The sequence below is a fragment of the Oncorhynchus kisutch genome, unplaced genomic scaffold (assembly GCF_002021735.2).
Source record: "Oncorhynchus kisutch isolate 150728-3 unplaced genomic scaffold, Okis_V2 scaffold3840, whole genome shotgun sequence".
Classification (NCBI taxonomy): Eukaryota; Metazoa; Chordata; class Actinopteri; order Salmoniformes; family Salmonidae; genus Oncorhynchus; species Oncorhynchus kisutch.
The window spans coordinates 146,666-161,987 of NW_022265785.1; the positions used below are offsets into that span (position 1 = coordinate 146,666).

At 42.0% G+C, this 15,322-nt stretch overlaps 1 protein-coding gene across 1 annotated transcript in view; it reads left to right on the forward strand.

The window, feature by feature from the left end:
- LOC116372015 (zinc finger protein 721-like) overlaps positions 1-12,165 on the forward strand; it is a 43,312-nt gene extending 31,147 nt beyond the window's left edge. Inside the window, exon 7 of the mRNA XM_031821084.1 lies at positions 10,137-12,165. Within this exon, the coding sequence (XP_031676944.1) occupies positions 10,137-11,155 (1,019 nt within the window). The 3' untranslated portion in view covers positions 11,156-12,165. The remainder of the gene's footprint in view (positions 1-10,136) is intronic.
- The last annotated feature ends 3,157 nt before the right edge of the window (positions 12,166-15,322 follow it).

The window sequence follows — 15,322 nt, forward strand, 5'->3', positions numbered from 1 at the left end:
ATTTGTCAAATGGCAACCAAGCATCAATCATGTCACCAGAATAAGACCCTCAAAATGTATTGGAAAGGAGCATCAAGCTCAGCACATGCACTTTCACCACCCTGTGAAGTTCATCATTTATTTAATCTGTAGCCTAATAAACTGCATGGTTTCCCAAGTCGTAGTGGGAGAACCACACAATATATCATCGCGTGACTCCAAGTTAACTAAGATATTATCGTTATTAAATCAATATTTGCGCATAAAGGATTAATACCGCCACTTCTCGTTTATACATTTTTACTGACACAAAACGACCCCACCATGTCAAACGAAGTAACAAATCGTCTGTCGGCATTTAGAAAAGTGTACAGGCATATCCTGTTTCCATCAGCCCTGTCATGACTTTGGAAATGGTTGGATCAATATCCACCTTCATGATATGGATGAAGCCTGATTTGGAATGTCTGAGTAGTTCTATATGATGTCATAATACACACCTCCGATAATCAAGTGATATTTGGAATGTCTGAGTAGTTCTATCTAATGTCATAATACACTCCTCTGATAATCAAGTGATATTTGGAATGTCTGAGTAGTTCTATCTGATGTCATAATACACTCCTCTGATAATCAAGTGATGTTCACATGTGATGCATTTGCTCCATTGTTTACATTTAAGTTGGAGGCCCACTCTGATGATGTATGTCTTTTTATTTATTTATTTAACCAGGTAGGCAAGTTGAGAACAAGTTCTCATTTACAATTGCGACCTGGCCAAGATAAAGCAAAGCAGTTCGACACATACAACGACACAGAGTTACACATGGAGTAAAATAAACATACAGTCAATAATACAGTATAAACAAGTCTATATACGATGTGAGCAAATGAGGTGAGATAAGGGAGGTAAAGGCAAAAAAAGGCCATGGTGGCAAAGTAAATACAATATAGCAAGTAAAACACTGGAATGGTAGATTTGCAATGGAAGAATGTGCAAAGTATAAATAAAAATAATGGGGTGCAAAGGAGCAAAATAAATAAATAAATTAAATACAGTAGGGAAAGAGGTAGTTGTTTGGGCTAAAATATAGGTGGGCTATGTACAGGTGCAGTAATCTGTGAGCTGCTCTGACAGTTGGTGCTTAAAGCTAGTGAGGGAGATAAGTGTTTCCAGTTTCAGTGCTTTTTGTAGTTCGTTCCAGTCATTGGCAGCAGAGAACTGGAAGGAGAGGCGGCCAAAGAAATAATTGGTTTTGGGGGTGACTAGAGAGATATACCTGCTGGAGCGTGTGCTACAGGTGGGAGATGCTATGGTGACCAGCGAGCTGAGATAAGGGGGGACTTTACCTAGCAGGGTCTTGTAGATGACATGGAGCCAGTGGGTTTGGCGACGAGTATGAAGCGAGGGCCAGCCAACGAGAGCGTACAGGTCGCAATGGTGGGTAGTATATGGGGCTTTGGTGACAAAACGGATTGCTCTGTGATAGACTGCATCCAATTTGTTGAGTAGGGTATTGGAGGCTATTTTGTAAATGACATCACCAAAGTCGAGGATTGGTAGGATGGTCAGTTTTACAAGGGTATGTTTGGCAGCATGAGTGAAGGATGCTTTGTTGCGAAATAGGAAGCCAATTCTAGATTTAACTTTGGATTGGAGATATTTGAAATGTGAGAAATGTAACACAAATGTGTTTTAACACACTACCTATTAGTAGAAGTATTTATTCATCATCCACATATTCATATTAAGCTTCAACGTCTGTGTACAGGAAAGTATCATTTGAAAGACGTAAGAGAAAATATATCAGTTTATTGTTAAATTATTATGACGTTCTTTCCAACACAAAAAGTGTAGTACCTATTGTTTCCAAACTGCGTTACCCACTCCAGCCAGCAGATGGCGATGGGCGTCTTTCAGGTGATGCTTCTTGCGTGACGTATAATGGACTGGACGGGACGCTTCTTCAGGAACAACAAGGCGCCAACTCTTTCAACCACCTCGGTAGCCTGCTTGACAATAAAACTAAAAGATTGATTCTTTGGACCATGTTATTGTACATGAGCTAATCTCAGAGTTTTAGACAAATTTCGGTTGACGTATCTACTGGTGAACTTTAACCTCATGTGCTTGTTCAATTTGCAAACTTGTTAAAGATTGATACTGAGGTTAGCACTAGGCTAGTCGCTAATGCTAGCTAGCTAACGTCCCTGACCATGAGCTCACTGAACTACTCCTCCCTTGCTAATGAAGAGGAGGTCTGCTTTACGGAGAAAGAATATTTGAGAGTGAAAAAGGAGGAAGAGGAGGCTGTTATTGTGAAAGAAGAGAACGAACCTTTTAGAGAGGAAGAGGATGCTATCTTAATAAACGTGAAGGAGGAAGACGTTTTGAGAGTGAAAAAGGAGGAGACAGAAGATCCGATTGACACCAGTGAGTACTGTCTTGAAAACAGGGACACAAACTATGCAGTTGTTGAACTAATGTGGGGTTTTTAATGGGCATTCTTACTGTAGGAATTGTTAAATGGTCGATCTGCCATTGGTTCATATACTTTTGGGACTTTTTAATTAGATGTTTTGAATTCTCCATGTGGTCGACATTAAAGTTCCCCTCATCTAGTATAACAGTCTTTTAAAATTCAATATTGGTGCGTATGTTCTACTTAAAATATAAAAAGGCACCCATTTTGTTGAACAACCATTTTACATTTGCAACACATATTTTTTTAAGAAATCAAGATGAAAGTGGCCATTTTAGGCTCTTTTTAGTCATATTCATGCCCCTTGTAAGACTGTGATTGCAATAGAAGATCATAAGTTTACCATCTGTTTGATGTTCTCATTCACACAGGAGAGAGACATGACTATGGTGGATCCTCTGCGGAGCCTCAACAACATCCTGATGCTGAAGAGGCAGAGAAGAGTCTCTCCAGATCAGAACACCAGATGGTACAGCTTGGTCTGGTCTAGCATACAGCTTGCTTTATCGGCTTGGGCTGGGTTTCTGTAGAGCACTTTATGACAACAGTGACATCAGCATCCATAATGATGTGCGTTTGTGTCCCCTCTTTATGGTTACCAGGACAACGCTAGCCCTTCCTCCCTCCCGGAGTCCATGTGTCGTGCCTCTCCCGGTCGCACCTTACTGCTGGGTATGAAGAGGTTGTCTGTGCTGCTGGTGGACTTCAGGAAAACAACGGGGCTGAGTGGAACTGTGAGAGGAGGAGAAGAGATGAAAGGATCAGATTTGACACATCAAAGTAAGTGCTGTAGTTTAGTTTGAACAAATACAATAGATCTGCCCACTGGTATCTGTTACCAGGACAACCAGTGGAGTTATGTTAGTTGACAGGAAGATAGACTGGTGTATATGGATGTAACACTGAAAAAGGATTCTGCTAATGAAAAGAGAGAAACCAATATACCATATAAAACCTTGATGAAAGTTCGCTTTAGAGAGAACATTTCAAGATGATCCAATGTAAGGTGCGTGTTTTACAAAAACTTATCCTTGAAACATTATGGATATTACATTGGCTGTCCCAGTCAACCCCCCTATCCTTACAAGACTGTTGAACAGGCAAACTAAACTCTAGACACTGTTAATTAATTAACTAATACTGAGGAAAGCTGTGATCAGGCTTATAGGGAAGGACATTCAATAAACACAGCACTTAAAAATGACTGATTGGCTGAGAGAAATTGATGATGATAAAAATATTGTTTGTGCTGTTTTGTTAGACTTCAGTGCGGCTTTTGACATTATCGATCATATTCTGCTGCTGAAAAAACGTATGTCTTTATACCCCCTGCTATATTGTGGATAAAGAGTTCCAAAAAAAGCTAACCTTTAAGAACAAATTCTTATTTTCAATGCCGGCCTAGGACTGCCTTGTTCAGGGGCAGAACGACAGAGTTTTACCGTGTCATCTCGGGGATAAGATCCAGCAACCTTTTGGTTACTGGCCTACCGCTTTAACCACTAGGCTACCTGCCGCCCAGAGCTACCTGTCTAACAGAACACAGAGAGTGTTCTTTAATGGAAGCCTGTACAACAAAATCGAGGGAGAATAAGGAATTCCCCAGGGCAGCTGTTTGGCACCTACCTTTTTCAATCTTTACCAATGACATGCCAACGACATTTGAGTAAAGCCAGTGTGTCTGTATGCGGATGACTCAACACTGTACACGTCAGCTACCACGGAAACTGAAATGGCAGCAACACTTACAAAGAGCTGCAGTGAGTTTCAGAATGGTTGGCAAGGAATAAGTTAGTCCTAAATATTTCAGATTGCCTTAAATTACATGGCCTACTATGCTAATTCTGTAGCGGTATTGTTAGAGGGGGGTATAGATAAAGTTTTGTTGGGGCGCCAGACAGGTATTAACCCTAGTTATTAAAGTTAGTTGAATAGATAGAGTAGTGCATCCAGACACATTCTAAACATTATGGAGTCTTAAAGGAGAACTGTAGCATCTAATGATGAATTACTATGGAGTCTGATGCTTTAAAGGAGAAGTCCTGTGGATTTTTTCCCTCTCCCCTTTCTCTCCCTGTAGTGCTGTTTTGAAACAACTGCAAAACGTGACTCGTGACGTTGCTGGGTGCGGGCCTCACTCTGCTGCTTTGCCAGTTAATTTGTTATTTTATTACAGCTATGGCCTTTGTCTTTCACCTGGAGTTGTTTGTTTATGTCTGAGAAAAAAACACCTTTCAACTCATAAAACATATACAAACTAAACTCAGCAAAAAAATGTACGTATCTTTTCAGGACCTTGTCTTTCAAAGATTATTGGTAAAAAATCCAAATTACGTCACAGATCTTTATTGTAAATGGTTTAAACACTGTTTCCCATGCTTCAATGAACCATAAACGATTAATGAACATGCACCTGTGGAACGGTCGTTAAGACACCAACGGCTTGCAAATGGTAGGCAATTAAGGTTACAGTTATGAAAACTTAGGACACTAAAGAGGTCTTTCTACTGAATCTGGAAACACCAAAAGAAAGATGCCCAGGGTCCCTGCTCAACCGTGTGAATGTGCCTTAGGCATGCTGCAAGGAGGCATGAGGACTGCAGATGTGGCCAGGGAAATAAATTGCAATGTCTGTACTGTGAGACGCCTAAGACCGTGCTACAGTGAGACAGGACGGACAGCTTATCGTCCTCGCAGTGGCAGACCACGTGTAACAACACCTGCACAGGATCGGGACATCCGACCATCACACCTGCGGAACAGGTACAGGATGCCAACAACAACTGCCCAAGTTACACCAGGAACGCACTATCCCTCCATCAGTGCACAGACTGTCCGCAATAGGCTGAGAGAGGCTGGACTGAGGGCCTGTAGGTACTTAATGCAGCTGGTGGCCACACCAGATTTTGTATTTATTTTTATTTTATTTAACTAGGCAAGTCAGTTAAGAACAAATTCTTATTTTCAATGACGGCCAGTGGGTTAACTGAACGACAGATTTGTACCTTGTCAGCTCGGGGATATGAACTTGCAACCTTTCGGTTACTAGTCCAACTCTCTAACCACTAGGCTACCCTTCTGCTGTTTCCAGCTCCCCAGATACTGACTGTTACTTTTGATTTTGACACTCCCCCTTTGTTCAGGGACACATTATTCCATTTCAGTTAGTCACATGTCTGTGGAACTTGTTCAGTTTATTGTATGCTGTTGAATCTTATGTTCCAACAAATATTTACACATCTTAAGTTTGCTGAAAATAAACGCATTTGACTGTAAGAGGACATTTCTTTTTTTTTCTGAGATTAGATTGGCGAGGGGGGAAACAATTTCATCAATTTTAGAATAATGCTGAAATGAAACCAAATTTGGAAAAGCGAAGGGGTCTGAATACTTAACGAATGCACTGTGTCTGTGTGTATACTGAACCAAAATATAAACAACCATTTCAACGATTTACAGTTCATATAAGTCAGTCATTGTAAATAAATCAATTAGGCCCTAATCTATGGACTTTACATGACTGAGGGGTGCAGCCATTGGTGGGCCCTGGAGGGCATAAGCCCACCCATTGCGGAGCCAGGCCCAGCCAATCAGAATGATTTTTTCCCCACAAAAGGGCTTCATTACAAATAGAAATACAACTCGGGTGGCTGGTCTCAGATGCTGTGGGGATCCTGGGCTGGCGTCGTTATATGTGGTCTGTGGTTGTGAGGCCAGTTGGATGTACTGCCAAATTCTCTAAAATGACGTTGCAAGGCTTCTGGTAGAGAATTGAACATTCAATTATCTGGTAACCACTCTAGTGGATATTCCTGCAGTCAGCATGCCAATTGCACGCACCCTCAAAACTTGAGACATCTGTGGCATTGTGTTGTGACAAAACTGCATATTTTAGAGTGGCCTTTTATTTTCCCCGGCACAAGGTGCACCTGTGTAATAATCAAGCTGTTCAATCAGCTTCTTGATATGCCACACCTGTCAGGTTGATGGATTATCTTGGCAGAGAATAAATGTTAACTAACGGGGATGTAAAAAATTCTGCAATCTTTTTTTCCCAGCTCATTAAACATCCAACACTTTACATGTTGCATTTATAATTAGTTTATTGTAGTTATTATCAGTTTTAGGAACATCTTTCCAAATATTTCACTTTATTTTTTACTTTGACCAAAATATGACATCAGCGATAGTCAAAATGTTAAATCTGTGAACGTCTAAATAAGAAATTGGGCCACTAAAACAGCAGGTGTTGAACCCTTTCAACAACGGGGAGATTTTACTGATGTGCTTTGTGTCTTCACAAAGGCAGAACAGTTGAAACTGGAGCAGCAGCACGGTCAGGTGGACTGGGGACAGCAAGGAGTCATCGTGTCAGGTAGTCCTGGGGCATGGTCCTAGGGCTCAGGTCAGTTGAAACTGGAGCAGCAGCACGGTCAGGTGGACTGGGGACAGCAAGGAGTCATCATGTCAGGTAGTCCTGGTGCATGGTCCTAGGGCTCAGGTCAGTTGAAACTGGAGCAGCAGCACGGTCAGGTGGACTGGGGACAGCAAGGAGTCATCATGTCAGGTAGTCCTGGGGCATGGTCCTAGGGCTCAGGTCCTCCGAGAGAGAGAGAGAGAAAGAGAGAATTAGAGAACGCACACTTAGATTCACACTGGACACCGAATAGGACAGGAGAGGTACTCCAGATATAACAAACTGACCCTAGCCCCCCGACACAAACTACTGCAGCATAAATACTGGAGGCTGAGACAGGAGGGGTCAGGAGACACTGTGGCCACATCCGAAGGACACCCCCGGACAGGGCCAAACAGGAAGGATATAACCCCACCCACTTTGCCAAAGCACAGCCCCCACACCACTAGAGGGATATCTTCAACCACCAACTTTCCATCCTGAGACAAGGCTGAGTATAGCCCACAAAGATCTCCGCCATGGCACAACCCAAGGGGGGGGGCGCCAACCCAGACAGGATGACCACATCAGTGAATCAACCCACTCAGGTGACGCACCCCTTCCAGGGACGGCATGAGAGAGCCCCAGTAAGCCAGTGACTCAGCCCCTGTAATAGGGTTAGAGGCAGAGAATCCCAGTGGAAAGAGGGGAACCGGCCAGGCAGAGACAGCAAGGGCGGTTCGTTGCTCCAGAGCCTTTCCGTTCACCTTCCCACTCCTGGGCCAGACTACACTCAATCATATGACCCACTGAAGAGATGAGTCTTCAGTAAAGACTTAAAGGTTGAGACCGAGTTTGCGTCTCTGACATGGGTAGGCAGACCGTTCCATAAAAATGGAGCTCTATAGGAAAAAGCCCTGCCTCCAGCTGTTTGCTTTGAAATTCTAGGGACAATTAGGAGGCCTGCGTCTTGTGACCGTAGCGTACGTGTAGGTATGTACGGCAGGACCAAATCAGAGAGATAGGTAGGAGCAAGCCCATGTAATGCTTTGTAGGTTAGCAGTAAAACCTTGAAATCAGCCCTTGCTTTGACAGGAAGCCAGTGTAGAGAGGCTAGCACTGGAGTAATATGATCAAATTTTTTGGTTCTAGCAGCCGTATTTAGCACCAACTGAAGTTTATTTAGTGCTTTATCCGGGTAGCCGGAAAGTAGAGCATTGCAGTAGTCTAACCTAGAAGAGACAAAAGCAGGGATTAATTTTTCTGCATCATTTTTGGACAGAAAGTTTCAGATTTTTGCAATGTTACGTAGATGGAAAAAAGCTGTCCTTGAAATGGTCTTGATATGTTCTTCAAAAGAGAGATCGGGGTCCAGAGTAACGCCGAGGTCCTTCACCGTTTTATTTGAGACGACTGTACAACCATTAAGATTAATTGTCAGATTCAACAGAAGATCTCTTTGTTTCTTGGGACCTAGAACAAGCATCTCTGTTTTGTCCGAGTTTAAAAGTAGAAAGTTTGCAGCCATCCACTTCCTTATGTCTGAAACACATGCTTCTAGCAAGGGTAATTTTGGGGCTTCACCATGTTTCATTGAAATGTACAGCTGTGTGTCATCCGCATAGCAGTGAAAGTTAACATTAATGAATGAATAACATCCCCAAGAGGTAAAATATATAGTGAAAACAATATAGTGGTCCCAAAACGGAACCTTGAGGAACACCGAAATTTACAGTTGATTTGTCAGAGGACAAACCATTCACAGAGACAAACCGATATCTTTCCGACAGATAAGATCTAAACCAGGCCAGAACTTGTCCGTGTAGACCAATTTGGGTTTCCAATCTCTCCAAAAGAATGTGGTGATCGATGGTATCAAAAGCAGCACTAAGGTCTAGGAGCACGAGGACAGATGCAGAGCCTCGGTCCGATGCCATTAAAATGCCATTCAATTGTTGTGAAGAAGGCTTCAGGGCACCCAAGAAAGTCCAGCAAGTGCCAGGACCATCTCCTAAAGTTGATTCAGCTGCGGGATCGGGGCACCACCAGTACAGAGCTCAGGAATGGCAGCAGGCAGGTGTGAGTGCATCTGCACGCACAGTGAAGCGAAGACTTTTGGTGTCAAGAAGGACAGCAAAGAAACCAATTCTCTCCAGGAAAAACATCAGGGACAGACTGATATTCTGCAAAAGTTACAGGGATTGACCTGCTGAGGACTGGGGTAAAGTCATTTTCTCTGATGAATCCCCTTTCCGATTGTTTGGGGCATCTGGAAAAAAGCTTGTCCGGAGAAGACAAGGTGAGCGCAACCATCAGTCCTGTGTCATGCCAACAGTAAAGGATCCTGAGACCATTCATGTGTGGGGTTGCTTCTCAGCCAAGGGTGTGGACACACTCACAATGTTGCCTAAGAACACAGCCATGAATAAAGAATGGTACCAACACATCCTCGAAGAGCAACTTCTCCCAACCATCCAGGAACAGTTCGGTGACGAACAATGCCTTTTCCAGCATGATGGAGCACCTTGCCATAAGGCAAAAGTGATAACTAGGTGGCTCGGGTAACAAAACATCAGTATTTTGGGTCCATGGCCAGGAAACTCCCCAGACCTTAATCCTATTGAGAACTTGTGGTCAATCATCAAGAGGCGGGTGGACAAACAAAAACCCACAAATTCTGACAAACTCCAAGCATTGATTATGCAAGAATGGGCTGCCATCAGTCAGGATGTGGCCCAGAAGGTAATTGACAGCATGCCAGGGCAGATTGCAGAGGTCTTGAAAAAGAAGGTTCAACACTGCAAATATTGACACTACATCAACTTAATGTCATTGTAAATAAAAACCTTTGACACTTTTGAAATGCTTGTAAGTATACTTCAGCATTCCATAGTAATATCTGACTAAAATATCTAAAGACACTGAAGCAGCAAACTTTGTGGAAATTAATATTTTTCATTCTCAAAACTTTTGGCCACGACTGTAGGTCGCATTCTGTATCATACAACTATTAAAGTTATATATTTAGAACTACCTGCTCGATTGTGTCTTGAGTGTCCTAGAACTGTTTAGTTTTTTGTGTTCTGACAAACAGAATGAATAAATAAGTAGTGTAAACATTGTCAGTAATTACCAGGAAACTCGACAACATTTGTTTTAAAATCACACTGAGATTGTTAAAACTGGCCTTAGGTTATTGAGGGATCTGATTAGGATTTACCCTCGTATGGAGGTTTCATTCGGGTCTCTATTTTAAAAAACACACTTGTCTTTGGCAGGAGAAAGACCAGACTCAGAGGAACCAGAGCCAGGGACGTCCAAACCAGCAAGAAGACACCAGTGTTCCCACTGTGGAAAGGGTTGTAACCACTTAAATGAGCTTAAACGACACGGGAGAATACACACAGGGGATACGCCTTACCACTGCTCCCAGTGTGGAAGGCGTTTTAACGATTTGGGGAAGCTGGAACGACATGAGAGAATACACAGAGGGGAGAAGCCTTACCACTGCTCCCAGTGTGGAAAGGGTTGTAACGATTTGGGGAAGCTGAAACGACATGAGAGAATACACACAGGGGAGAAGCCTTACCATTGCTCCCACTGTGGAAAGCGTTTTAACGATTTGGGCAAGGTGAAACGACATGAGAGAATACACACAGGGGAGAAGCCTTACCATTGTTCCCACTGTGGAAAGTGTTTCAACCAGTTAGGGACCCTGAAACAGCACAAGGTAATACACACAGGGGAAAATCGTTACCGCTGCTCCCAGTGTGGAAAGGGTTTTAACGATTTGGGGAAGCTGAAACGACATGAGAGAATACACACAGGGGAGAAGCCTTACCATTGCTCGCAATGTGAAAAGATGTATAGCGAGAAAGGACACCTGAAAGCCCATGAGAAAATTCACACAGGGGAGAAGCCTTACCAATGCTCCCAGTGTGGAAAGTGTTTCACCTGGGCAGGGTATCTGAAAAAACACGAAAGAATACACAAAGGGGAGAAGCCTTACCACTGCTCCCAGTGTGGCAAGTGTTTCAGCGGGGAAGGGGATCTGAAAAGACACGAAAGAATACATACAGGAGAGAAGCCTTACCACTGCTCCCGCTGTGTCAAGTGTTTTAACCAGTTAGGGGCCCTGAAACAGCACGAGAGAATACACACAGGGGAGAAGCCTTACCACTGCTCCCAGTGTGGCAAGTGTTTCAACCAGTTAGGGACCCTGAAACAGCACAAGATAATACACACAGGGGAGATGCATTACCACTCCTCCCAGGATGCAAAGCTTTTGCCCATTTAGGAAGCCTGAAATAACATGAGACACAGAGGAGAAGGCTTACAGAAGGTTCGATTTTGGGAAAACATATTACTCATAACAATCACTTAAACGTCATTAGAGAATCCACACAGGAGAGAGAAATTACTTCTCTTAGCATGTATATTGATATTTCACATCTCATTGACTCACAACTCATCAGAGAACATACACAGTGCTCCCATTGTCTTATATTCTTGCCTTATAATGTGTTGACCTGTTTTTACCAGATGAAATTGCTTCTTCCAATTATTGATAAACATGTACCTGTTAAGAAACTGACTGTTAGATATGTTAAGGCTCATGGATTGATATTGAATTTAAAAACTGTATGTTTGAAAGAGTTGGGGCAAAAGGAGTGGCTAATAAGTATGGCTGCACATCTGGCTGGCTTACGTACTGCAAACTGAGAAATTATGTGACCAAACTCAATCAAAATAATAAACTTATTAAGAAGCCAAGATCAATGATATAAAGAATGATGGAAAAAAACATAATGAAAGAAAAGCAGTGCAAGTATTGAATTTTGTAAAGTTAGTGTGGGACAGGTGGAACAATTGTTATCGATCCAATAATGACAAACCTCCTGGCATTGACAACTTAGATGGAAAGCTACTGAGGACAGTAGCTGACTCTATAGCCACTCCTATCTGACATATTTTTAATATGAGCCTAGAGGAAGGTCTTTGTTCTCAGGCCTGGAGGGAAGCCCAATTAATCCACTACCCAAGAGTGGTAAAGCGGCATTTACTGGTTCTAACAGCAGACCTATAAGCTTGCTGCCAGCTCTTAGCAAACTGTTGGGAAAAAATGTGTTTTACCAAATACAATGCTATTTCTCTGTAAACAAATGAACAACAGACTTTCAGCATGCTTACAGAGAACGGCACTCAACATATACTGCACTGACACAAATGACTGATGATTGGTTGAGTGAAATTGATAACAAGAAGATTGTGGGAGCTCTATTGTTAGATTTCAGTGCAGCCTTTGATATTATTGACCATAACCTGTTGTTTACGAATGTTTGTGCTATGGCTTTTCAAACTCTGCCATAATGTGGATTCAGAGCTATCTATCTAATAGAACTCAGAGGGGTTTTAATGGAAGCTTCTCTAATGTCAAACATATGAAGTGTGATGTACCGCAGGGCAGCTCTCTAGGCCCTCTACTCTTTTCTATTTTTACCAATGGCCTGCCACTGGCATTAAACAAAGCATGTGTGTCCATGTATGCTGATGATTCAACTATATAAGCACCAGCAACCACAGCTAAGCAACCACAGCTAATGAAGTCACTGAAACCCTTAACAAAGTTGCAGTCTGTTTTGGAATGCGTGGCCAGTAATAAACTGGTCCTGAACATCTTTAAAACTAAGAGCATTGTATTTGGTACAAATCATTCCTTAAGTTCTAGACCTCAGCTGAATCTGGTAATGAATTGTGTGGCTGTTGAACAAGTTGAGGAGACTAAATTACTTGGCATTACCTTAGATTGTAAACTGTCATGGTCAAAACATATAGATTCAATGGTTGTAAAGATGGGGAGAGGTCTAGCCATAATAAAGAGATGCTCTGCTTTTTTGACACTACTCTCCACAAAGCAAGTTCTGCAGGCTCTAGTTTAGTCTAATCTTGATTATTGTCCAGTCGTGTGGTCCAGTGCTGCAAGGAAATACCTAGTAAAGCTGCAGCTGGCCCAGAACAGAGCGGCTGCCACGCCCTGGCCATAGAGAAGCTTTTATTCTCTATTTTGGTTAGGCCAGGGGGTGACTCGGGTGGGAATTCCAGTTTCTTTATTTCTATGTTTTCTATTGCTTTGTTTTTGGCCGAGTGTTGTTCCCAATCGGAGGCAGCTGTCTATCGTTGTCTCTAATTGGGAATCATACTTAGGCAGCCTTTTTCCACCTGTGTTTTTTGCGTAGTTGTTTTCTGTATAGTTGATTTGCCTTACAGAACTGTTCGTTCTTCTCTTTGTTATTTTGTTTGAATGTTTTTTGATTAAATAAAAATCATGAACACTTACCACGCTGCGCTTTGGTCCATGCCTTCCGACGAGAGACGTGACAATTATGTGTCATGTTTTGTGTTGACCGCAGGAGGGGTAGCTGCTGCTTTTGCAACAGCTAATGGGGATCCTAGTAAAATACCAAATACCAAACTCTGTTGTTCTCTCTGAGCTCAAATAAAGAATCTTGGTTTGACATGGACTCCAGCAGATCCTTATATTATAATATCCACTACAACTCACCCACAGATTGCTGTTTCATGATTGTCTCAATGAAGAGTTCCTCATTCCACTTTCCTGTGGGCTTTTACAAGCCTCCCACTGGTTGAATAAACATTGTTTCCACGTCAAATTAAAAAACATGCTTAACATTGATGAACCTTCACTATCTTCATCCCTAAACTAGCAACATTAACTATTGTCTATTGTTATTCTCAATTACATTCCTGGCCTTATGAAATCCTAGCTAAATACAATGTTCCCACCAGTTTTCATGTCTTTGGTTATGCAAACATTTGTTTATTCGATTATACTTCTCATTAAGATGAATATTGTTTTAATTCTGCATGGGTCACGCATTTCTTTGGTCATGTGTTCCCTTATGGGTCAATGATTGTAATTAGAATATAGCAATTAAGCTCTCTCCTCAATCACTTACAGTTTCTTTGGAAGGTATTCAGACCCCTTGACTTTTACGTTTAGGTCATCAGTAAAGGGGACACTTAAATATTACAATGACCCTTTCAAAGAGAGACATCCCCCGGACCTCCCCCTATAACTATTTTTCAAAGGGTAAAAATGATCTGTTTTCTGTAGCATTAAGGTCAGGGCCCACTCAAATACCTTGACTTTGTTGTCCTTAAGCCATTTTGCCACAACTTTGGAAGTATGCTTGGCGTCATTGTCCATTTGGAAGACCCATTTGCGACCAAGCTTTAACTTCCTGACTGATGTCTTGAGATGTTGCTTCAATATATTCACATAATTTTCACCCATGATGCCATCTATTTTGTGAAGTGCCCCAGTCCTTCCTGCAGCGAAGCACCCCCACAACGTGATGCTGCCACCTGTGTGTTTCACGGTTGGGATGGTGTTCTTCGGCTTGCAAGCATCCCCCTTTTTCCTCCGATCATAACGATGGTCATTATGGCCAAACAGTTCTATTTTTGTTTCATCAGACCAGAGGACGCCTTCAGGCGTTTGGAAATTGCTCCCAAGGATGAACCAGACTTGTGGAGGTCTACCATTTTTTTCTGAGATCTTGGCAGATTTGTATTGATTTTTCCATGATGTCAAGTAAAGAGGCACTGAGTTTCAAGGTAGGTCTTGAAATACAGGTGCTCTTCCAATTGACTCAAAGGATGTCAATTAGCCTATCAGAAGCTATAGACATAATTTTCTGGAATTTTCCAGGGCTGTTTAAAGGCACAGTCAACTTAGTGTATGTAAACTTCTGACCAACTGGGATTGTGTAATAATCTGTCTGTAAGCAATTGTTGGAAAAATGCCTTGTGTCGTTAACACAGATGCCCTAACCGACTTGCCAAAACTATAGTTTGTTAACAAGACATTTGTGGAGTGGTTGAAAATGAGTTATAATGACTCCAACCTAAGTGTATGTAATCTTTAGCTTCAACTGTAAATACTGTATCCTTCACTATATTCTTCACTATATATTGCATCTTAGCTGCTGTGTTTCTGCTCATCCATGTTTTCTACTTCTATATGTCCCATTCCTTTACTGGATTATGTGTATTAGGTTTAGTTGTGGAATTTGTTAGATATCATCTGTTTGATACTGCTGTACTGTCGGATCTAGAAGCATAAGCATTTAACTACACTCACAATAACATCTGCTAACCATGTGTATGTGACCAATACCATCTGCTAACCATGTGTATGTGACCAATACCATCTGCTAACCATGTGTATGTGACCAATACCATCTGCTAACCATGTGTATGTGACCAATAACATCTGCTAACCATGTGTATGTGACCAATAACATCTGCTAAACATGTGTATGTGACCAATAACATCTGCTAACCATGTGTATGTGACCAATAACATCTGCTAACCATGTGTATGTGACCAATAACATCTGCTAACCATGTGTATGTGACCAGTAACATCTTCTAACCATGT